Here is a 24,725-nt window from a genome sequence, read left to right on the forward strand (position 1 = left end):
GGGGCTTTCCATTATGCCCCTCAGTGGTAACTGGGGCTTTCAATAAGAACAAAGCAAGAAGTCAAAGGTCTCTGGGATTGTTCAGCGGAACAAATCGTTCACTTGGTTTCAGCTCTTCTCCTGCACACACAAGACACCCACAAGGAAAACTTAGAGCTCTCTTTCCCAAGCCATCTGGTGGGCCACACTAGAAAGGTGGTGGAAGACATATTTAGGACCACAGGAAGGGGCCCCAAGATACTCCGTTAAAGTGGGCAGAAACCAAAAGATTGTTTGTATATTCAAGCCTAGGTTTCTTCTTTAGCTGTCAGAGAGGTGGTTGATGGACATCTCCAACGCAAGGGTAAATCTCGCAGGGGTTCACAAGCACACAAGAGCCCGGCCAGGGCTGTCCTTAGAGAAACCTGGCGGGGTGCAGGGCCCAGGGCAAATCAGCCAGTGTGGGGGCCTCTTCCAATTAATTCTAATGCGGGTTAAAAGAGCAGGGCCCAGTGCAGTCACCCTGCTTGCCATGCCCCAAGGACAGCCCTGAGCCGGGCCTCCAGTGTTGAGACAGCGATGCTGAAATTAGGCATGTTGTCCAAACCTGCCAGTGTTGGCATATTCTGCCCTCCTTGGGGTTCTGAACCCATCTGTAACCTAGGTTTGTAGTAGATGATGGATGTCCTACCGCAAGTAGGACAGAATATGTCGACAGGGGTAGGTTCGAACCAATCGCCCAATGTCAGCAGAGCTGTCCTGACACCAGGCTAGTGGTTCACAGCAATTTCACTTGCTCCATTCTTCATCTTCTTCCCCACTGATTAGTCCTTTTCACATGCCTGGAGCTGCTTCCCTTCCTGTTCGTTTCCAGGCAATCCCTGGCAAGAGAGCAAGCTGCAGGGACAAAGCTTTATACCTTAGCACCCAAATAACGTTTTGATTCATTCCCAGTCTTGCCATCTTAGTAATACTGGCAGATCACGTGGCGAGATAACATAAATATTTAAACAAGATTGCTCGCTGTTGCCTTTGGTTATCTTGCTGGAAAACCCCAGCCTTTACAATGGGTTCAAGAGAGAGAGGATTCCAGCGATTCTAACACACATTAAAACACCTGCAAAGCGGCAAACACCTGGACTTTGAAGAAGCAAAATAGAAAAAGTATTGACGCTTTTGAACATTGGTACTGGAGAAGACTTTTGAGGATACCATGGACAGCCAGAAAAACTAACCAATGGGTCATAAAACAAATCAATCGAGAATTTTCACTTGAGGCACAAATGACCAGGCTCAAATAATCATACGTGGGACACATTATGCGAAAACCCCGCTCCCTTGAGAAGCCCATAATGCTGGAAAAGTTGAGAGGATGGCCAGCAGCAAGGTGGATGGACTCGATTACGGCAGCAACGGATGCACCACTGAGACACTAACCCCAAAATGAAAACAGATCATCCTGGAGAGAAACTACCCGTCTGGACGCTAAGAGTCGACACCGACTCAACGACGATATAACCAATCAATGTATCAAAAGTTCAACCACTTCGTTACAAAGCAATAACAGAATAGATTTATAATTATGCCACCGCTGCTACACTTAGGAAACTAAGGTTCCGATCAGACGGGTACTGTGCCCTGTCGTAACAATTGGGACGGCACATATCACGCATGCGCGTGAGTAACCCACTCATCACATTAAAGAACCTGAAGGATCAAAACTCACGCGCGCGCAGCTGCCTGACCATTGTGTGCGGCGAGTTTTTCTAGTTATGGTGACTCCGTCTTTTCCAACAAAGCTCGCGATTTGACATTAGATTTCACCTTTCTACTTAACTCAACCTAAGAATTACTTCTTTACTTTTCTCTCGGCGCCCTAGGTTTGTCCTGGTCTCGCACAAAGTGCCAAAATGGGCGTCTTTATTAGGTATGCTAAAATATTCACCAACGGCTCCCGCCCCTTTTGGTTTCCCAGAAGCGGTTTGCGACAGAGCTTGGAATTGGGGAAAGCTTCGGCGCTTTCCGGCAGCAGAAGAGTCGGGGTTTGTAGTCCTCGACTTGCAAAGGTGGCATGCTGGCGCGTTGTCTTTTTCACTTCCAGAATCCAGCATGAAAGTGAGAGAGGTACCCTCATGGATCCCTGAGGAGTATCAAGATTTGCAAGACTGGGACTAGTCACTGGACAGCGGCATTCCTGCACACACCAGAATAGAGTAGAGTGGGCTCTTCCTAACTCCAGTTTTTTGGGGGAAACATGAATGTTCTGGATGTGCAGACAAAAATCCCCCCCTGCAAAACACCCCTCAGATTGCAGCAGAGGCTGCAATCCCCTGCCTCTTAGTACTGTTTTCAAACATCACATTTTTCACATGAAATTCGTCCTGAAAGAAGTGGTTTTTTAGAAGAGGATTTGGGGCGGGGAATTCAGTACCGCCTGTATTGACGGTTTCCTGCACCAAACAACGGATTGGACAGAAGACCTCTAAAGCACCCTTCCCACTCTTACAATGAGAGGACTGCCTTGCAGGGCTGGGGTAAGCCATTTTCTCCCACTCAGTTCTCCGATCAAGGAGGCCGATATTTGCATTGGCAGAGCCGTTTTCAAGCGGGGACTTTTTGTTTTCTTTTTTAGAATTGCAAACATTTAATTGCGTTTTCAGAACAAAGCAAAACCTGAATCAGAGTTAAGTCGTAACTTCAGCTGCTCCCTACCTACAAAGACAGGGAGGGAGTGACATGCTGCCCAAAACTCAATTTAAATTTCTCCGTTGATTTCTCAGGGGCGACTCTTACTTCCCACCCGAAGACCGTTTTTAAAATGGGTCCTCCGCATCTGAACCAGAAAATGCCCTACAAAGTCGAAGTGATCCCCGCCCCCGGGCTTTTTAATAGCCTCGTCATTCTGTGGGGCGGGCAGAACCGCGTCTTTGCAGCCCCACGGGTTGGAGGAGGTGGCCTCTTGGCAGCCTGCCTAAGATGGGGAAGGAGAGTCTCTGGGTCATTCGGCGGGGAGAAGAAGGAGCTTGTATCTGGAAGCAAGAGTTTGGGAAACAGTTCACTACCTGAAGTGGCTGGGCGATCTTCTTCTGCTTCTATCTCTATGAGAAAGTGACGCGTAGCACGGACTTCTGGTTCGGAAGGGAAGCTCTCTCCCTTCAGGGTAAGGGCACTGGCTTCAACTGGAGAGACTGGGCATGCTCTCTTCATGCCAGTTCTCCCGGTATTTCACAGAACTTCACATTTCTCCTTTGGATACATTAGTGTAGCCATTCTTTTTTATGTTTCAGGGTTATTTTTGATGCAAAATAACACATCCAGCAACATTTGAGGCTTTTTTGCAGAACTTGGATTGCCTTTCTTTGATATTTTAAGAAGGAATTATTAAAAAGTGGGGTTGTGGGCCGAAAGCAAAAAGGAGCTTCGTTGGACCATACTGAGCATGCTCAGATGCACAGGAACTGGGCGTTATTAAATAAGCGAAAGTGCGGCTACACTAGTCTGTGGGTTCTCTCGTGCATCGGACGCAGAACGGCGGCGCTCTATCCGTTGACGTCTCGGTGGTGAAGGCTCTCTCGCGTGGGGCAAGGAGGGGGCTTGGCTGATAGTGTCTGTCAGGGCTTGTTCCCCCTTGGCTGTTTCTCCTTAATGCCATTTTGAGCTAAATTAAGGGGAAGGGGCAGAATTAGGGTTTGGAGGGGTTGTGCTTTTGAACAGGGGTTGGAATATGTGGGGTGGGAGAGGGTAGGAGTCAGGCGTGGAGGGTGTTTTTCAGAGGGGCCAGTTTTCAGAGCCATGGAGCAGCGTCACCTGTTGGACTCCCTGCCGCTGGCCAGCTCAGGGACCCAGCAGGACCCCTCTAAGTGCCCCACAGCAGAGCAGGTTCTTCCCCAATTTCTGCAGCTTTTTGCAAGCAAGGGAGCCCAGCAAGCTGGCAGCAAAGCCCAAGCTGGGATGGTCAGAGACCTCTTGGCCATCTTGGAGGCTGTGGACTGCCACTGGTTATTTGGGGACTGCCCCCCGAAGGCGACCCCCACTGTGCTGAGCAACTTGGTGGCGGCACTGATCCAGTATGGGGCACTGCCCCAACAGGAAGCAGGAGGAGGAGAGCTCTCCAGCGACCACCCCGCGTTCTCTGCAGCTGCTGAACAAGCCGCAGACGCCAGCCAGGTCTTTCGCAGCCTCTTGGCAAAGGTGACAGTGGCAAGAAACGCTAAGAATCTGGGCGCCGCGGCGGTTGACTCGGTCTTGCACCAAGTAGCGGGGCCCGTGTATGTCTTTGCTGTGACTCACACAGCCAAGAAGCCATGGAGTAGACCCAGGACTCGGAGCAGGGCACAGGAGCTGCTGGAAGATCTGCTTCAGGCCTCAGGCTGCCAGTCAGTGCCTGAGTTCCTCAGAGGTGCACGTGGAGGTGAAGAAGGGTGGTTTGCGGAGGTGATGCAGTGCCTCAAGCCAGAGTTGACCAAGTGAGTGACAGACCAGTGATGGTCGCCAGAGCTAAAGATAGGGTTACCATTGGTGACCACAAGTGTTCCCTGTAAAAGAGATTCCCAGATGTTGTTGATTACAATTCCCAGCATCTCTCGCTGCAATGGCCTTGACTGGAAATTATGGGTGTTGTCGACCACAACATCTGGGAGTCCTTGTTACAGGAAACACTGGTGACCATATTTGTAGAGCCTTGTACAGGTTCAACATGGATTGTGTGAATCTTTAAGAGGGATTCCCAGCTGTTGTTGACTACAACTTCCAGAATCCCCAAGCCAAAGCCATTGCAGCTGGGAATTCTGGGAGTTGTAGTCTACAACTTCTAGGAATCCCTGCTACAGGGAACACTGCTGGTAGGTAGAAGTGTTGCTTAGCTGAAGCTAAAACACAACCTGAAATAGTCAGATTTTGGTTATGACTCTGGCTACAGGTTGATCCAGGACCACATTCCAAAGCCTGGTGATGTTATGGGATCCAGGAAGTGGTTATGATCTTATTTTTGGTGCAGTCTTGGCTGTATGGAACTGCATAGGGGAGAACAAACTGAAAGCTAATCGGGACAAGATGAAGAGAGACTGTTGATTGGGTCATCACCGGATCTAGGAATGAGGGTGCAACCTGGCTCCCATTGCAATCTCAGGTGGCCTCAATGTCTAGGAGCACCTTTTGCTTGGAATATAGGAAGCTGCCATATACTGAGTCAGACCATTGGTTCATCTAGCTCAATATTGTCTTCACAGACTGGCAGCAGCTTCTCCAAGGTTTCAGGCAGGAATCTCTCTCAGCCCTCTCTTGGAGATGCTGCCAGGGAGGGAACTTGGAACCTAGATGCTCTTCCCAGAGCTGCTCCATCCCCTAAGGGGAATATCTTACAGTGCCCACACTTCTAGTCTTCCATGCATATGCAAGCATGGCTTGTCCCCTTAGCTAAGCAGGGTCCACCCTGCTTGCACAGACTAGTGGATTTCCTGCACCGTGAAAATAATCTTTATATAATCATATGATGTGTTTCAGAGAAACGTGGCAACGCAATCCAGCTACAAAGCACGTGTTCTCCTGGACGCTCCAGCAGGTCACACGGCCCTGGCTCAGCCTGCATCTAGAGAAAGTTCTGCCACTACCACTGCTGCTATCGGATGACTACCGAGTAGAGAATAAGATCCTGGGAGTGCAGTGCCTACACCATATCGTTTGTAATGTGGTAAGGAAAATGTCCCGCTGCCACTCCGCCAACTCCAACATCAAAACCCTTGCTCTAGCATCAATGTGAGGGTTAGCACTGGGAAGATGGTTTCATTCCTCAACAGACTCCAGAGTGAGGACTTCTCCCTACGGGCATTTCAGGCAGCTATAGTGGGACATCAACACATGATGACTTTCCCCCACAGACATTTCCGTAGTCTGTGATGGTTATAGAAATCTGCAGCCTTTGGATTATTGGCTGACATACAGAGCAAAGATGCACCAGTGCAGTGAGAGTGCAACCTAACAGAACTTCCCAACAAACTGCACCAATGCACCAGGGAAAGCGACACTTTATGACACCTTCCCTAGGAAGCCCTCCGTGAAACCTAAAAATATGTCCCAGAGGACTGCACTACTCTCGGGGACATATTTTTCAGGTGGCATAGATGGCTTCCTGGGGAAGGGGAGGTTGTCAGAAATTGCCAGTGCAGATAGTAGATTGAAAAGCTGCTTTTTGGAGCCCACAAACATACCTTTAGGACACACCTGGAGAGTTTTAGTAATACAAACTCAACCATGAGAACAGCAAAGGCGTTTCTGACACATTTTTTTCCAGGCATGCATGCTGCTTGGTTTAAAAAGGGAACTCCAGCAATACTCCTTTAATTTCTCCTGACTGTGAATTTCTATTTTCAGTGAGTTTCTATTTCCAACTGGGTAGTTCTGTTAGGCTGCTCTCTTGCTGCACTCGGGCTTCTTTGCTATGTACATTAATATAGAGGGTGTATGGTCAAAGACATTTGCTTTGTATACTCTTCAGCAAGATATCTGGTTATATCATCACTACTTCCGTATCCGAGGGGTGAGACAGAGGAATGGTTGTTTGGGGACGGGCACTATGTCGTGTGTGAAAAGGGAGCGAATAGCTTATTTTAGCCCATGAGCCGAGCCCACAAATTTTGCTCACATTCTCACAATTGTATCCTCTCGTTGCAGCCAGCAGCTGAGCTCTGCCAGTTCAACAGGGCACAAGTTTTGTACCACGCCATCTTCAACCATCTTTACAGCAAGGAGGCCAAGCTTGTGCAGGTAATTCGCGGGCAGCTGTATATGGGCCGTCCTCTCTAAACTCTCTGCTGAACAAGGCAAGTTGGCAAATCAAAGACCAAGCTACAGGACCATAGAATGGAAGGTCCTCAATAGAATGTAATAAAATGCAAGGTCCTCAATAGCTCAATGGAAGAGAAATCGGAGGGAGGGAGGGAGGGTCTGCTTTGCATGCAGAAGGTCCTGGGTTCAATCCCTGGCGGCTTCAGGTAGGGCTGGGAAATACTCACCTTGAGAGTCGCTACCGGTCAGCGTAGACAATGCTGAGCTAGTTAGACCAGTGGCCTGACTCCGTATAAGGCCGCACGCTGTGCAATGTGATCCTATGCCACTGCTAATTCCTTGTGGTCTCTTAGCACTCCTTTCTGAAAAGGAGATGGAGGTTTGTTCTCAGGTCATGATTCTGCATGGAGGAACTACCTGTAGGCATCCTTTTGTGGAGCCAAGGTTGCTTCCCAGTCACACCAGTAGAAGCTGGGGATTCATCTCCATGCCCAATCAAGATACGCCCTTGAGGCACTTTATTAGCATTCATAGACAAATAACGGAAGTGGCAGTAATTTAGGCGCCAACAGAGTAAGCGAACCAGCTTTCCTGAAGCCCGTGGAGCTGCAAGCCTCTGTGCACTTCTGAGGATAGGATTTGCCTTCAAGTAACTGGCTGACATGACGCACAGCCATCACCGTAGCTCTCCACCCTGGGTCTGCTGCAGACTCATAAACAGGCCTGGCACTGGTGCTTCTGCGGTGTTTCCCATTCACGGCAATGGGAAAGACTTTGGTAGCGCTGCTTGCACAAGGGCTGGTTCCAAGAAGCATCAGGGCTGTCTTAGGAGTCCCCCACAGCCCTGAGGCGGAACATTAGGGTGGCGGTAGGCTACACGTCATGTCGGCCAGGGTGTGCCTGATCCTAAATGTAGTTCCTTAGAGCTGAAGCGGCAGGGGTTCTCAACCTGTGGTTACTCCAGCTGTTGCTGAACTACAACTCCCATCATCCCCAGCCACAGTGGATTATGGGAGTTGTAGGCCAACACCTGCAGGAGGGCCGAAGTTGAGCAGCCCTAGCTTAAATAAATAAATGCTGATCAGTAAAGCAAGGCCAGTAAAGCCGGGGGAAAGCATTGCTCCCTTGCTTTACTGGGCCCCTGCGAACTGGGTAAAGAGAGACTTTTTAACGTGGGGATTCTCTCTATTTAGCAGCAGGGGGGAAACTGGCCCTCTCCACCCCGAGCACAGTACCTCCAATGACTGGTTTCTATCTTGTGTTTCTTTTTAGATTGTGAGCCCTTTGGGCACAAGGAGCCATCTTATTTATTTGTTTGTTATTTCTCTAGATAAATCACTTTATAAACTTGTGTTGAAAAGCAGTATATACATATTTGTTGTTGTTGTTGCCACCCCTGGCACCAGAGAGACTGACACCCTTTTCCCCCCTGCTGCAGTGCAAGTAAAAAGAACCAGAAAGCCCCCTGAAATATTTTCTCCCGCTCTGCCTTCAAGGAAGCATATACGCCCCTGCTTCATTTTAATCCTCACAACTTGGGAGGTTGAGTGGCAGCGGCTAGCCAAGGTCACCCAGTGAGCACCAGCACAAAGCAGAGAACTGAAGTCCGCTTTCCCCGGTCTCTCGGGTCCACCCATCCTCATTCCTCAAACAGGTTGTGTTGCTGTGCCTGCTGGACCTGCTGGCGGTCCTGGAGAAGGCCCCGCAATGGCTGTCCCACAAGCCCCCGTCTGCCACGCCCTCCGAAGAGGTGCTCCGATTGGTCCTGACCCAGATGGAAGTGGAGCACCGGCTCTCCCTGCGGAGGGTGTATGCCCAGAACCTGACAGCCTTTGTAGAGAGGTGAGAGGTGCAACTCCCACTGGCCCCCACCCTTCTCGTACCCCCACTTCCTTCCCCCTTGCAAGCAAATTGCGCTGTCCAGTGGACAAAGATTTTAACCCTTGACCAATTCTCTGGAGAGGTTGGGTATCCAGATCGCTCGTCATCTGAAGAAGCTGCAGCCGGTGATTGTGGGATACCTGGAAATCGCAGATGGACCTGAAGAAGCTGCCAGACTGGCGACACTAGAGACACTGAAGCAGACCATCCAGCATGCCTGGCCCAGGTACTTAGGCGCAGTACAAGACCATAGGAAGCTGCCATATAGTGGGTCAGACCCTTGGTCCATCTAGCTCAGTATTGTCTACCCAGACTGGCAGCGGCTTCTCCAAGATGGCAGGCAGGAGTCTCTCTCAGCCCTATCTTGGAGATGCTGCCAGGGAGGGAACTTGGAACCTTTTGCATGCAAGCAGGCGCTCTTCCCAGAGTGGCTCCATCCCTTAAGGGGAATATCTTACAATGCTTGCATGTAGTCTCCCACTGAAATGCAAACCAGAGAGGGCCCTGTTTAGCAAAGGGGACAATTCATGCTTGCTACCACAAGACCCACTGAGAAACCTTAAAGGCCAAGTTGAAGACAGATCATCCTGGAGAGAATCTGTCTATGTGGTCGCTGAGAGTCGACACCGACTTGACGGCACTTAATCAGTCAACTAACCAGACCAGCTCTCCAGTATTATTATTACATTTATATCCCACTCTTCCTCCAAGGAGCCCAGAGCGGTGTACTACATACTTGAGTTTCTCTTTCACAACAACCCTGTGAAGTAGGTTAGGCTGAGAGAGAAGTGACTGGCCCAGAGTCACCCAGCTAGTATCATGGCTGAATGGGGATATGAACTCCCTTTTTAAACCAAATGGCATGCACGCCTGGAAAAATGTGTTGGGAACACCTTCTCGTGGTTACTTCTATCTGCCAGGTTGAATTCGTATTACTAAAACCCTCCAGGTGTGTCGTAAGGGAGTGTTTGTGGGCTCCAAGAAAGCAGGTTTTCCATCAGACCAACATCAGTTTGCCATTTCTTTGCTGCAGAATGTCTTGCCACCTTGATGTGCTCCTCAAGGCTTTACTGAAACTGATGTGGGACGTGGCCACAGACAGGAGTCAAACACCAGACTCAGTAAGAGCATCATTGCTCCAGGGAGCCACTGAGTGCCTTCTCTTATTGGATCGCTGTTCTCATGGACAGGTGAAGGTGAGTAAGCTTACAGACCTTAAGGGGGTAGCACAGTGAAGCTTTTCCTGAGAGGCGTTATCTGTGACACAGGGAACATAGGAAGCTGCCATATACTGAGTCAGACCATTGGTCTGTCTAGCTCAGTATTGTCTACACAGACTGGCAGAAGGGAGAGGCTGAACCATAGGGGAACAACAGATCAGATCAGATGTTGCTCCACTGAGTGTCTAGAGCTGAATAAGATTTTTCGCTTGCTGACCAAGTTGGGTGAGTTGGTCCCACCCCTTCCCTGGAGAAGGTTCTGCAGCGTTAAGGGGCCTATAGGAACATAGGAAGCTGCCATATACTGAGTCAGACCACAGGTCCATCTACCTGTAGCTCAGTATTGTCTACACAGGCTGACAGCGGTTTCTCCAAGGTTGCAGGCAGGAATCTCTCTCAGCCCTATCTTGGAGATGCTGCCAAGGAGGGAACTTGGAACCTTCTGCATACAAGCAGGCAGATGGTCTTCCCAGAGTGGCCCCATCCCACGGGAAAAATATTTCAAATGCAAACCAGGGTAGACCCTGCTTAGCAAAGGGGACTATTCATGCTTGCTCCCACAAGACCAGCTCTCCTCCCAAAGCAATCTGGACCTGAACAGGTTAGGACAGCCAGTTGTGAAAGGCCTTGGGGTGTCGTATGTCAGCGTGGACAGATCAGCAGCTGACCAACCAGCGTTCTATGAATTTCATCTCAATCACATACATGCAAGGATTCTCTAACTTGGGTCCCCAGATTTTGTTGGACTGCAACTCCCAGCATTCCAGCCAAAGTGGCTGGGGATGCTGTGAGTTGCAGTCCAACATCACCTGGGGACCCAAGTTGGAGGACCCCTGAATATAGGGGGAAGTCTATACATGTGTCTGGCTTTGTGTAAGTCGTCTTTCTTTCTGAAATGGACACTTGCAGAATATCTCCTTTTGACTTGAGACTGCACAGTAACTATTGAAAATCCGCCCCCCCTGCTTTCACGTTTTAATAATGGGTTTTTTAAGCAGCTAGTCCAGTGCCTCTTGCAATATGGGGATGATGACAGTACCAGTGTTCCCTGTAACAGGTTCCCAGCTGTTGACTACAGTTCCCAGAATCCTCAGCCAAAGGCCACTGCAGCTCGGGATTCTGGGAGCTGTAGTCAACAACTTCTGGAAATTCCTGTTATAGGGAACATTGGCACCTGCTCAAAATTCACTGACAGAGCAGAATAAAAGGGAATTGTGCCCAACTTCTTGCATGGGACAAGTATCAAATATTTCCACCCCCTTTCCAGACGCTGCTGCAAGGAGTCTACCGCTGCTGTCAAGATGAGCACATGAAGGACTACCTAAGGAAAGTCCAGGAGGAGCCTACAAGAAGTCTTTCCTACGCAGAGCTCAAGAGAGATGACGTTTCAAGTTGAGAATACATTCAAAGTTGGAAGGAGCATGCCCTGGGGCTTAGTGAAATCCCACCAGCACTCTGGTGCTAGCTAAAACCCTGTTTAACTGCTGAAGAAAGGAAATAGACAGAAGGGTGGTTGCAGCCGGCTCCGGTTTATTTTTATGCTACTTTTCTACCAAAAATAGGCCCCTCAAAGTGGCTTGCAAGGCAATAAAGACATGTACAAATAGTTTTAAAAAACTAGCCCGCTTCACTCCCCCAACCCCAAAGGTGGATTATCCAAATGCCCATTCGTTTCCCAGCTCCAGTTTACAAGGCTTCCATTTCGAAGGAAGTTTCCTGTTGGCCTTTCAGCTGTCTTTGGAGTCTTAAAAGTAAGTAAGTACGAGCAAGCTTTGCTGAGCGACGCTGGCCGACCATCCCACCAGCCAGCTCACTCAGTACAGTTCTTGCGTCTGCCCCCTTCTCCTAGGTGGAGGTGTCATGTGGCTTTCGATTTCAACAGTGGTTCCGTTTCCTGCTCATACTCTATTTCAACATAAGCTCGTTTCCTCCTGGCTGGCCCCTTCAGTGGAGTTTTGCCCTTAGACCTGGGCTGACGGTCGCCCTCTTCTTCCTCACTAGACGTAGCCTCCTCTTCCTCCTCACTGCTTGTCGGCAGATTATCCATCTCCTTGGCAGAGAAAGCAAAAGCGTCAGGTGCCTCTGTTTCTAGCTTCCCCAATGCCTCTGCTTTAAACACACACTTCTGTCGGTCTGTGGCCGACATCCTGACTAACAAGGTGCTTGCACAAGATAGTTGCACAAAAAGGTAGTCAGATCTTGGTTGTATTTAAAACAACCAAGGCATGCTGCATTTGTGCACAACTGCACAAGCATTCTTGTGGTAGCACATGTCCCAGATATGTCCCAGCACATGGGGGGGGGGGTATCAAAGCCCTATGGCAAGCCATTCCATAAATATGCAAAGGGGGAGTAACCACAAAAAGGAAATGGCATACAGTGCCTCCATTACTAGGTCTGAGGAGTTGTCCCAGGCAAGCACAGACTCCGCCCAGGAGGCCAGGGCAGGCCACCCCTGATAGGCCAGGGCATGTGCTGTGCACAGACCACCACTCTGCCTCCTTCTCTGCTGCCTGGAGAACTTCAAGAGGCCTCCCGGCAGAATCAGAAAGGCCTCCAGAAGCCCTGTCCATCCGCCAAACAGCTGAAGGTCGGCTCTGGGGAAACTCAGGAAGGCCACCGCTGGGAGGAGATCAGGCTGCACCTGCCCTTACCCTCACAGTTGTGCTCGGATGGACAGGTGGGCAGCAGTACAGCAGGGAAATGGGGATTTGGAGGGGGGGCCCCAGGGGTGTGGGGAGCCAGACTTCTGCTCAGAAGTCCAGTCCAAAGAGCGCCGATGGCTGGGGGGTGATGGGAGTTGTAGTTCAGCAACAGCTGGAGAGCCAAGGTTGCCTACCCTAGTCCTAGTGAAATAAAATGGAATGGATTTCCCTAGAATGGAATGGATTTCCCTAGGATTTCCCTAAAATAGGATTTCCCTATTGCCTCTTCTTCGTCATGAGCCCCACCACCCACTGAGAGCAGCTGGAGAGGTCCATCTACATTTTCCACTGGCTCGAATGGTGGCCACTCGGACGGGCCTTCCCCACTGCTGCCCCGAGGCTTTGGATTGCGCTCCCTAGTGAAACAAGAGCCTCCCCATCTCTGACAGCTTTTAAAAAGCCTTTAAAGACGCATCTGTTCACCCAGGCTTTTAATTAATATTGTTTTAATGGTTTTAATGCTGTTTTAAAATATTCTTTTAAAAGTTTTAAATTGTAATGTTTTAAACTTTTCATTTTTGTTTTAACTAATGTTTTACTTTCCGTTTTTATTTTGTTGTAAACCGCCCAGGGACATAAGTTTTGGGCGGTATGAAAATGTTAATAAATAAATAAATAAGCAAGCAAGCAAGCAAGCGTTTTGCTGAAATCGAAGAAGCCCACAAGCCAGGCAAGAAGTCAACCAGAACTTTCCCACTCTCGCCCCCAGCAGTTCTGGCTCCATCTAGAGCTGCTGAAAGAACTCCATGACTTTGTCTTAATCCTCTTTCAAGGTTACTTCAGCTTGCAGCAATCCATTCTGCAAGGATTGTGCACTGCCTGAAGAACTCACTTTTGTCTGTTCTAAACAAGCAGCACCCTGGACCCCTCTTCGGGCATTAGGCCAGCACAGCTGTAGAATGAGGCCAGAAGTCCCGCCCCAGCCCTGTCAGTCATTCGCAGCAGTGCACCGCTCACAATCAGAGCGGCATCCATCCGAAGAGGCGAACACCACATTCATGATGGTGGGAGCTTCCATGACCGGGAAACATGGACCCACCCACCTCTACAGCGTCCGCCTCTTCAGGCAAATACCTGTGTTCACATAACTTGTCTTACTAACAACGCTCAGCAATAAACTCCCAGCAGTTTCTGCATTGCATCTAGACACATCCAGCTGGCCAAGGAAGCAGCTTCTCCCCACCCCCAGATGCCAACGTGAACGGCTAAGTTTTGATAGAACACCTCCAGGCAGGCTGCACTTACCTCAAAGTCGCTGAGATCACTCTCATCTACCTCCACAAATTCCCTCTTGTTTGCATCCTGCGGGGAGAGTACAACAGAAACGGAGTAACTGATGGGAAAGATTTCCTTCCCAGGGGACTCCCTTTCACATCCAAATGCTTATGTTTACCACAGCCTTAAAGAGCTGTATGAGGGTTTCTCCAACTTGAGACCAACTTGAGACCCCAGATGTTGCTGGACTACAACTTCCACCATCCCCAGAAGGCCAAACTCCACTGGATGGAGTTGTAGTCCAGCAGCATCTGGGGATCCAAGTTTGAGAGCCCCTGTGCTTTATGATGCAAATACAAGATACAGGAGGACCTAGTTACTCGCGGGGTTCCATTCCTCGGCTACTACTGGAACGGAACCACGAGTAACAAGGCATTACAGCAATAGGAAAGGCGGGGGGGGGGGGCGGCTTAGGTTCCAGAGTGGAGAGAAAACAGCAACAAAATGGCAAAAAATGGCTACAAAACATACTGTGGCGTGCTCCAGAGGGGTCTGCATATGTCCAGGAATTCCCCCATGTGCCCAAGAATGCCCCCCAAATGAGTAAATGCCCCCCAAAATCACTGGAGAAAGTCTGTGGTGTTGGGGGTGGGTGGAGAGATGAGCCACAAAATGGCTCCTCCTGCCTTCTGGGCTCTTTTAGACAGAGTGGCAGCCGGTAGTTACCTCCGCGGTCACTTCCGGCCCTCTAGGGACCGCAGATCGGTGGGTTTTAACACTTCTGTTTCCGCAGATACTAGAAACAGGTGTCTATTAAACACCGCATGAATATGCGGAACCGTGAATAACTAGGTCCTACTGTACAGCCATGAGGAATATCTTGCAAAAACTTAGGATCAATGCACAATGGCATCCGGGACTTATAAGAGCCCCCTCAAGGAGAGCAAAGTGGATAGGGGAGTTTCAGAAGCATTACCTCTTCTTCCTCCTCCTCTTCTCTCTTCTCTGTATCCTCATCACTCTCGCTCTCACCATCCTGCTGTTCCAGAGCTTTGTTGAAGGCATGGATGGGGAAATTATATATATCGCCATACTAAAAAGGAAAACACACACACAGAGAAAAAAGTGTTAGATTACCCCAAAGTATCCATGGCGGAGATGAGGAAACATTTTCTATCCCAGCAGGTTCACAGAGAACCCTCAACCAAGAAAGTGGTTCCGTTTCCCCTGAACTCTGAACTATCCAAGCAATTATGGATCAAGTCTCAGTGGCCTTGGGTTAGAAACTAGAAAGGCAGGACTCTCGCTCGCATTGTTGTAGGGAAGGTCTTGAAGCTATAAAAGCTATAAAACTATAAAAGCGTATGCCCTAGAGCAGGGTTTCTTAACCTTGGGCCCCTAGATGTTCAGAACATAAGAACAGCCCTGCTCGATCAGGCCCAAGGCCCAATCTCTTTTATTAGATTAAGTGTCACGGATAAGTTCCTAGGAACATGGGAAACTGTCCTATATTGAATCAGACCTCCTCTCATGGACTGGTATTCGAAATAGCCTGACACACACGATGCACACACGCTGCATTAGGCGATGGAAACAGCCCATACCGTTTCCTGCTTCAATCTCTCCAGCAGTTCTTTTTCTATCGCGTTGTCCAGCTGAGCAGCAACCAGGGCTTTCTCCTGGCAGAAGAAAAAAACGAAAGAGGGTGTCGAAACGGGAACGATGCGGGCAGGGCTTGGGTCGGAGAATTTCCCTCGTCTTCGCGCCCCCCCCCCGCCCCCCACAGAAACAGCCGTCCTCTCTGAAAGGACAGGGAGTCATGTGACGTGGAAGCACACAGGCCCCCTTTCCTCTCCGGAAGGTGGCGTCACTCCCAGGCCCAAGCTACAACTCTCCTGGGTTGCAGATTGAGTTGCCATGGTTACCAGCGGGCCCCAGGTTGAGGATGCTTATTGCACCGCTATAAAAGCAGGACTCCCCTGACGAAGTGCTCCCTTTCTCAGCATCCTCTCCATCGGCTTGCATAACCCTTGGCTCCTTTTTTCTCCTCTCCCCCGCTATGTTTTTGTCAGTTAAACTGTATGTGTGCTGACTCTAGGAGCAGCCTGTTTGCACTGGTGCAGACAACCGAAAAGGGGCCCTGGGGCGAGTTTGGCCCTAATTCTCCGATTACTGGCTGGGCAGAAAGGAATAAGTGGTCCTTCCCTGAAGAGGAAGCAGGAGGGACTTGGCGTGGGGGGGACTCCTCCAACGGTGGCGGGGGGGGGGGGGGCGTGGAAAGTGTCACCTCCTGATGATTATCAAACCAATTCCCAGATGGCCTCCTCCCTTTAAGAGAGAGGAGGAGGGAAAGGGGCGAATTCTGGGACAGCGACTTGGACCAACGGAAGAGTCACAAACTGAGCAAATGATGAGGAACCATGGCAACCGACAGTCGTGTTACCTCTCGCCGCTTTTCACGACGTTCAATCTTTTTACTTAAAGGAACGAGCTTCCTCCTGTGAAGGAGAAGTGATGGTTAGGGGCATAACTTTAGAAACCAGACACCAACATGCAACTAGTAATCAATCGCAGAGAATACGAAGCAAACTCTGGGGGATTGAGGGACTATCAGTCTGAAAGTGAAACAAGGTCACCCAAAGATAAGGTCACGGTTTGGACATACCCAGGGGACTTCCTAGGTTGCAGAAGAAGATACATTTGTACACTGAACATGGGAAGCTGCCTGGAAGTCAGACCTCTGGTCCATCAAGTTCTGTATTGTCTACCTTGTCTACAGGTAGCAGATTCCGGCAGAGATGCAAGGATTGGACCAGTGTTCCCTCTAACAGGGCTTCCCAGATATTGTGGACAACAACTCCCAGAATCCCCAGCTGCAGCAGCTCTTACTTGGGGATTCTGGGAGTTGCAGTCCACAACATCTAAGAATCGCTGTTAAAGGGAACACTGGATTGGACCTCGAGAGACCAGGGATTGAACCTGGGGCTTTCGGCATACAAAACACGTGCTCTACCAGTGAACTATAGCCTCTTCCTGCACTATAAAAAGAATTTTTTTTTTAAAGAAAAGAAATCTCACAAAAGTGAACTTTCAAGTTTACGAGTCAGAAAGCCAGATGAGGGAGGGGGGGTTGTTTGTTTTAAAGAAAACGGAGGCAAGAGGAGGAGGAAGGAGAACTAGCCTGCTCAAAGAGCTAGTTTAAGAGATGGAGGAAAGATGCAAGCCGTGAAGTTTAAAACCTCCCCTCCCTGCACTATATACAAGGTCATTTCAAGAGCAAGGAAAGGGGGTGGGGGAGAGACACTTTCCTGCTCTTCAGAACTATGCCCCAATGTTAGGAGTCCCAAAACTGATCTGCCAGCATGATTTATTTACATTCACATCTCCGACTTAATGAGATGTAGGTCAGACTTCCTTCAAGAAGCCCAAGAGCAGTGTACATGGTTATTTTCTCCTCACAACAACTCTATGAGGTAGGTTAGGCTGAGAGAGACATGACTGGCCCAGAGACCCCCAGTGAGTTTCATGGCTGAATAGGGATTTGAACTCAGGTCTCCCCAGTACTAGTCCAAGCACTACACCATGCTGGCTCTCTGCATATGGTATAGTGAGATCTCAATGGAATGGGAGTGGGGGAGGAGGTGGTATCCTTTCCCCCTTCCCTACTTCAAAAATTCCCCTCCCGCTGCAAGGCCTAAATATTATCATTCCCCAGACCCGTTTTCCAGGATGGTTGGAACCTTGGACACTAGCACTCCTCTTAGAGCAGGGCTGCTCAACTCTGGCCCTCCTGCAAATGTTGGCCTCAGTGTTCCTTCTAACATGGATTCCCAGATGTTGTTGACTACAACTCCCATAATCCCCAAGCAAAGGCTATTGCAGCTGGGAATGCTGGGAAGTTGTAGTCAACAACATCTGGGAATCCCTGTTAAGAGGGGACACTGGTTGGCCTACAATTCCCATAAACCCTGGCTATTGGCCACTGTGGCTGGGGATTATGGGAGTTGTAGTTCAAAAGCAGCTGGGGCCGAAGTTGAGCAGGATTCCCTTAGGGGCTTGGGATACATTTTGTTGCAGGACCCACTCCGAAGTCTCGGTTCAGCTCTGCTTTGAACCTATTAAAGAGCACACAGCCGCAGCAGTAGAGCTGCCTCTCAAGCATGCTGTCATAGAACCAGAGAAGCACCCGAGCTGGGTTCCGTGGGTGCAAATGGGCAAAGCTCACAGAAAGGTGACCAAGCACTCACTGTCTCTTGAGCGTCAGTTTGCGGATTCGGATCAGGTACTGCGTGATCTTGGTGAAGCGCTGCTTGCATTTGTGCCGGATGAAGCGGGGCCAGTATATGAGGTTCTCGTCAATCTCCTCCAACGCTTTCTCATAGTTCTTGCTCAACCGGACCTGCCAGAAATGGGGGAAAGTAACATTGGCACTTTCACTTACCATGAAGGTTCTCTCTCCCCAGTGTACAGAGGGTATCCATTCAAACGGGTTGTAGCGCCCAGTCCCGTCATGATTTCAGCTTCATGCATGGAGACAGTTAGCATGGAGACTGTGAGGGCTACTCCAAGAGCACGCAAGATACCATCCTCGCTTCTTGATGAATACGAATATACGTCAAATATTTATATAACGCTTTTCAACAAAAGTTCCCAAAGAGGCTTACAAACAAATAAAATGGCTCCCTGTCCCCAAAGGGCTCACAATCTAACAAAGAAACATAAGACAGACACCAGCAACAGCCAGTGGAGGGATGCTGTGCTGGGGATGGATACAGCCAGTTGCTCTCCACCTGCTCAAGAAAGAAAACCACCACTTTAAAAAGGTGCCTCTTTGCTCAGTCAGCAGGGATAACAGAGTCAGTCAGCAGGGATTCTCGAGGCCAATCCACAGTATGTATTTACCAAACTACCTGGGCAACCTTCCTCAGGTGGTCCAGATTCAATTGGGTGCAACCTCTTAAGGCCACAGCATCACATGGAACTTGAATAACGTCTCCTTTTGAACGACTTAAGACTGCACCAATTAAACTGTTGTCCTACAAGGTGCTATTCCTGGTGGCTATCATGTCGGCTAAAAGGCTTTCCGAATTAGGAGCCCTCTCGGTACACAAACACCTCTGCCTGTTCCAACCAGATTCGGTGGTTTTAAACACAGGCCCCACTTTCAACCCGAAAGTGAATTTCACAGGATTCCTTTCACAGAATTCCTTTCACAGGAATCAAGACAATCAAAACAGTTCTGATCTCACCAGCACACATGCGATGTGTCAATATCAGTGATATGTATGTGTGTGTATAATAAATATGTATTTGGTATTTACTGCCCCAATAGACACTATTTTACACTGAATCTTTTTTGCCAGTTCGTGGCCCATTCACCCAGTTTGGATGAATCATTTTGGAGCTCCTCATCATCCACTTGAGTTTTTACCATCCTGAATTGGGCGTCAGCCACCAACCTGTCTCTCTCAAGCTGCCCAGTCTCTCTCCCTCGGGTTCTTTCAGCCAAAAGGCTCAGCTGGTTTGGTTCCAATTAAGGCCCTCTAGCAGATGGCATTCATATGGCACCAAGCACAGGATTATATAAGGAAGCACAAAGGGGTCACAAAGACACTAAAGTTGTTATTATTTATTTTTATTTATTATTTATTCAATTTCGATTATTCAATGATGTTGTTGTTGTTGTTATCATCATCAAAAATTACATTTCTATACCACTCTATCTATCCAAAGACTCTGGGCTGTGTAAAACAACCAAAAACAATAAAAAACTATTTAAAACTATCAACTTGTAAAACAATGCAAAAACACATTTTAAAACCATTTTAAAACCTGTTTGTAGTGGGACGGGCAGGAGGTGATCAGCATTTTCCTTCCCCCTCATGTGGGCTTGCTCTGAAGCAAAGGCTGGTAAGTCCATTACACAGTTAAACAACATTTAAAAACAATTTAAAAACTTTGGAAGGCCAGGCCAAACAAACAGGTTTTCAGGGCTCTCCTGAAGGCCAACCATGAGCCCAAACTACAAATTTCTGCCGGGAGTGCATTCCACAGCCTGGGAGCAGCTACAGAGAAGGCCCGGTTCCGAGTCGCCACCAGATGGTGGTAACCAGAGACGGGCCTCTACAAATGACCCCAACATGCAGTGGGGACCATACAGAAGAAGGCGCTGTCTAGGGTAACCCAGACCTAAGCCATTCAGGGCTTTAAAGGTAATAACCAGCACTTGGTATTTTGCCCGGAAATGTATCGGAAACATGATACAACACGAACATATCAGAAACATTCACGTGACACGAGCTGCCTGGGGAAACCCAGGTGGCTCGTGTCGTGTCGAGCTCCGGGAGCCCTCCGTTCCTGGCTGCTCCAGAACGTGGTAGCCCTTCTTTTTTTTACCCAAGGTTTTACAGAGGTAAAATGAACTTGTGGTTCGTTTTACCGCAGCAGGAAAATTTCCCAGGGGAAATAGGCTCCCTACCTCCAGCCCACCAGAATTTCCGGCAGTGAGTGACAGTGCTGCTAGAGAGCAAAGGTAGAAGAGATCTGTTAGGCATCCTGTGGTAGAATCCTTTGCCATCCGTGCAGTGGAAGCCAAAATATCAAGTTGAAACACACACCACACACTCACAACAAAACCCTGGCCCAACTAGATAGAGGACTTACCCGTTCCCAGAGCCGACTGGGGAAAGCAGAGCGTTCAATGGTCTTCATGTAAAGGAAACACTGCCCTGAGGAGGAGGAAAGGTACGGGAACATATCAAGTCATTACCAGGTCTGCCATGTCTTGGCCCTCAGGAGGAGGACATGGGCCACTAGACAGACACACCACAGCTTTCATAAGAGCAGAAGTTTAATGCTCAGAAAGCACAGGGCCTTTTGGGTTGTGGAACAGCCTCCCAGAAGAGCTTTGCCATGCTCCCTCTCTCAGGGTTTTCAAAAAACATATGAAGACCCATCTTTTTAGAGCACCAGTGTTTATCTGCAGCATATATCTGGTGTGTTTAAAAAAAAATTTCCCCAGCTATTAAATTTTGTTTTAACTGGGTCCTGCTTTTATTTAATTTTGATTAATGTTATACTGTGTTTTAATAGTTTGATTTTAATTGTTAATTTGTTTTAATTGTTTTTATCATGTTGTGAACCGCCCTGAGCCATTTTTGGAAGGGCAGTATATAAATTTAATAAATAAATAATAAAATAAAATAAATACTGATTTACTAATATTGCGAGCCGTCCCCATTGGAGGAGTGGAGGATAAATATTTCGAATCAATCAAGTAATAAATAAATAGTGGAGCACGAGACCTCTAACTGAACAGAAGCAGTCCTACCATCCCTGCCCAAGAGCAAGGGCAAAGCTTTCTTCCTCAGTCTAACACATAATCAGAGTGGCATCTGACTGAGATTCAAGTAGGATAAAATGCACACCAGAATGCCAGCCATGTCTCTTTGATTCTCACTTGAGCTCCATTTAAGTGTCCCAAAGCTGCACAAACTTAAAGCAAACCATCTCAGAGGGCAAGCACCCAGGCTTACCAAAATCAAGAGGAAGCAGAGGGTAGTTTTGTATACTCCACACTTCTTGATAACATGAGGAGGGAGGGTAGACTTACAGCACAGCAGGATCCAGGCCACTTTGCACCATACACTAAAGCATGATGCAAGCTGTTTAAGTTTCCATTCAGCCCCAGCTTTCTCCTTTCAGCATATAAAAAAAGACAAACACTCAGGCAACACGTTTCACAGGAATGGGAGCGCTGCAAGGTACGTACAGCGATGGGGCCTGTCCCCTTCAGCAGGTACTGGGGCATATGGGCCCCATAACTTTCTCTTCTGTCCCATGACTGAATGCTCAAGTTACATAAGAAGCTGCCTTAAACTGAGTCAGACCACTGGTCCATTTAGGTTAGTACTGTCTATACCAGGATTTCTTAACCTTGGGCACCCAGATGTTGTTGGACTACAACTCTCATAGTCCCCAAGCAAAAGCCATTGTAGCTGAGGATTCTGGGAGTTGTAGTTCAACAACATCTGGGGACCCAAGGTTAAGAAACCCTGGTCTATACTGACTGGCAGTGGCACTCCCAGATTTCAGATAGGTATTTCCTAGCCCTACCTGGAGATGCCAGGGATTGAACCTGGGACCTTCAGCATACAAAGCAAATTGTCTTCTACCAATGTACAGTCCTTCTCTGCTCACATCTGAAAACTGTGCATCCGAATGCACGTTCCTCTTTCACATAACAACCGAAGCACAAAATACAGACACATCCACTATTTACGGTATCTTTTAACACGCATAGCGACTCAGGGCGGACTCTCATGAAGACCAATACCCACCAAGCCAACTCATCTGCTAAAAAGGGAGAGCTGGATTGTGGGTAAGCCAACAACATAGCTCCTGGCCCACCAGGAAAAGCAGAGAGACTGAGATTTCTAGTTGCAAGAGGCCAGACCTACCAGCACAAAGGAAGCGTGAGCATAAGATTCAACCACAGCTAAGGTCCTCACCTTTTTCTTCCTTGATGGTAGCATACTGGCTGTTTGCCAAGGGACAGGAGGAGCGGTTGCACAGGCCGGTTACATTAAACTCATTCCGGCAAAAGTTCTGCGTTTTTGTCCTGCAAAGATGACACTTGAAATGAAAAATCCACTCCATGCATCGTAAGCACAAGGCATTAATTCTAACCCACATTTGTGAATGCTTAGGCAGAACTACAACGAGGCAAATTATTCCAGATCAATTTCTCCGTCCCAAAAGAGTTCACAATCTACATTTTCCTAGTAAACAAACACTTCCTGTTTTGTAAATGTGTGGAAGGCAGGTGATTGTAGACTAAACAGATACAGAAGACAGAACAGAGCCTTCAGCAGTGTTTAATAGTAGGAGAGGTGCTTTGGGCAAGGATCCTTAATGCAAGAATTGAGGAGTAACAATCATGCTCCTTTTTTCACCTCCAAACGTTGGAGGGTATGTGCTTCGAATATATGTACATTATATGAAGAGACATAAATGTACAGAGGCACCTCATAGTTGCTCTCCAAAGTAGATATGCATTCTGAAGTGCAGAAGGAATATGGGCTGCATGAGGAAAGGTTTTGGATTAGGATCCTGGCTAATACAAAAGATCTATTTAGTTGCACACAGAAATGTTTTAATGACGACAACTACTTTGCATTATTCATGCTTGTTCAGAAAAGGCATGCATTAGGAAGCTGGAATCACAGTTTAAGTCAATGATTTCAATCACCTTGATTCAAAATTAACGCAACCCGGACAGTACTAGCACAGCCAACACATCCTGCACCCGTGATGGAACTCAACACAAAGTCAGGGAGAAGCAACAGAGCAAGAATACTTACTTGATCTTGTATGAGCAGAACTGTTTGTTGCCAAGAGTGTCCCAGACAATCTGACAAGAAAATACAGTCCATTATTAACTCCCCTGGTAGGCTCCTACACCTCAGTCCCAAGCACACAGTTAATAAAAGACAGCTTCCTATGTTCCTATGATGCGTCCCCTTCAGCATGTCAAAAGGATCAATCTCCCAAAAGGATGAATCAGGGACAGCCAAGTCTTTGCACTTGACAGCCACATCATAGCCCTATTCAGACATTATGCCGTATGAGTGTACAGATCTCTGCACACGTGTTTGAGTGAATGAGTGAACTTGGATAGAGGCCCTTCAAATAAGTGGTGCAGATAGGAAGTGTACTTCTGTATCTGTATTCCACATAACATGTTGATTACTGCCCCAGGGTACAGATCTATACCTGTGTATACTGTACACTCATTGTAGGGGTGTTGAACATATCGTGTGAATGGACCTCATGTTTCCTAACACTCTGAACATGCCTGTTTGGTTGGAGAACAAACAACAAACAAACAGTCTGTTATGTGTTTAAGACGTGCCACAAGGTTCATTGTGGAAGGGGAGCTGGTCTTGTGGTAGCAAGCATGACATGTTCCCTTAGCTAAGCAGAATCCACCTGGGTTTATAGTAGAATGGGAGACTTGATGTGTGAGCACTGGAAGATATTCCCCTCAGGGGATGGAGCCGTTCTGGGAAGAGTAAAAGGTTCCAAGTTCCCTCCCTGGCAGCATCTCCAAGACAGGGCTGAGAGAGAGACTCCTGCCTGCAACCTTGGAGAAGCCACTGCCAGTCTGGGTAGACAATACTGAGTGAGATGGACCAAGGTTCTGACTCGGTATATGGCAGCTTCCTATGTTCAGTGGCATGCCTGCTGCCGCTCAGTGGAGAAAGGAAGGACACTCAGCACATGCTCAGAAGCACGCTCCTCAACGCACGTGTCTCACCGAGGCTGAGCTTTACCCAGCAGCAAAAGCCGTTTTTGCGCCTTGGATGGCCCCCATGCCCGAGAGGGTGTCCAGCCCTGCTCCTCCAGACCTCCCATCCCCACCTGCTACCCACCCCCCGACTCACGTCATCCGAGTGCATCTTGCGGCCGCGAAGACGCTCCGCTTCCTAAACTATTTGCACGCGCCGACGGAGCAACGAGGTCGGAAGCCTCGCGAGCGTTGCGCAGCTGATTCCCACCTTCCGGAGGAAGGGGCTGTCCCCAGCTCGGCTGCATAGAGAGAGGAAAGGACTAGACGGCTATACGCATGCTAAACTTTCGGGATCTTGTCGTCCTGCGCCTAGAAATCAAAGGAGAACTTCAAGATGGCTAAAGCTCGCTGGGAGCAGCCAAGACACGCGCTTGCTAACTCAGGATGCAGTTGGGTGATTATGCACATACGCACATGTGTACATGCATTTGCAGACACACGTGTTACTTTAAACCAGGCCTGCTCAACTTCGGTCCTCCTGCAGCTGTCGGCCTACAACTCCCATCATCCCTGGCTACTGGCTACTGTGGCTGGGGATTGTGGGAGTTGTAGTCCAAAGCTTTCAAATGCAACCAGGGCGGACCCTGCTTA

The 24,725-nt window shown here is 48.6% G+C and overlaps 2 protein-coding genes and 1 non-coding gene across 3 annotated transcripts; 1 reads left to right on the plus strand and 2 right to left on the minus strand.

Moving 5' to 3' along the window:
- Nucleotides 1-1,597: 1,597 nt before the first annotated feature.
- LOC128334068 (small nucleolar RNA U13) lies at nt 1,598-1,695 on the minus strand. Its single transcript, XR_008311173.1, has one exon. It is a non-coding gene; the product is annotated as a small nucleolar RNA U13 (small nucleolar RNA).
- Nucleotides 1,696-3,287: 1,592 nt separating this feature from the next.
- On the plus strand, nt 3,288-13,191 carry TTI2 (TELO2 interacting protein 2). The gene is made up of 7 exons (XM_053270060.1): nt 3,288-4,445; nt 5,482-5,668; nt 6,649-6,741; nt 8,417-8,604; nt 8,726-8,869; nt 9,677-9,839; nt 11,131-13,191. Exons 1-7 carry the CDS (start codon nt 3,772-3,774, stop codon nt 11,257-11,259), a joined length of 1,578 nt encoding a protein of 525 aa, XP_053126035.1. The 5' UTR covers nt 3,288-3,771; the 3' UTR covers nt 11,260-13,191.
- On the minus strand, nt 11,372-24,378 carry MAK16 (MAK16 homolog). Its single transcript, XM_053270061.1, has 10 exons — nt 24,229-24,378; nt 23,146-23,195; nt 22,294-22,403; nt 20,447-20,511; nt 18,031-18,182; nt 16,227-16,281; nt 15,388-15,462; nt 14,760-14,876; nt 13,814-13,870; nt 11,372-11,913 (listed from the first exon to the last, which is right to left on the minus strand). The coding sequence occupies exons 1-10, from the start codon at nt 24,241-24,243 to the stop codon at nt 11,722-11,724; spliced, it is 888 nt and encodes a 295-aa protein (XP_053126036.1). The 5' UTR covers nt 24,244-24,378; the 3' UTR covers nt 11,372-11,721.
- Nucleotides 24,379-24,725: the final 347 nt, after the last annotated feature.

The sequence above is a fragment of the Hemicordylus capensis genome, chromosome 8 (assembly GCF_027244095.1).
Source record: "Hemicordylus capensis ecotype Gifberg chromosome 8, rHemCap1.1.pri, whole genome shotgun sequence".
Classification (NCBI taxonomy): domain Eukaryota; kingdom Metazoa; phylum Chordata; class Lepidosauria; order Squamata; family Cordylidae; genus Hemicordylus; species Hemicordylus capensis.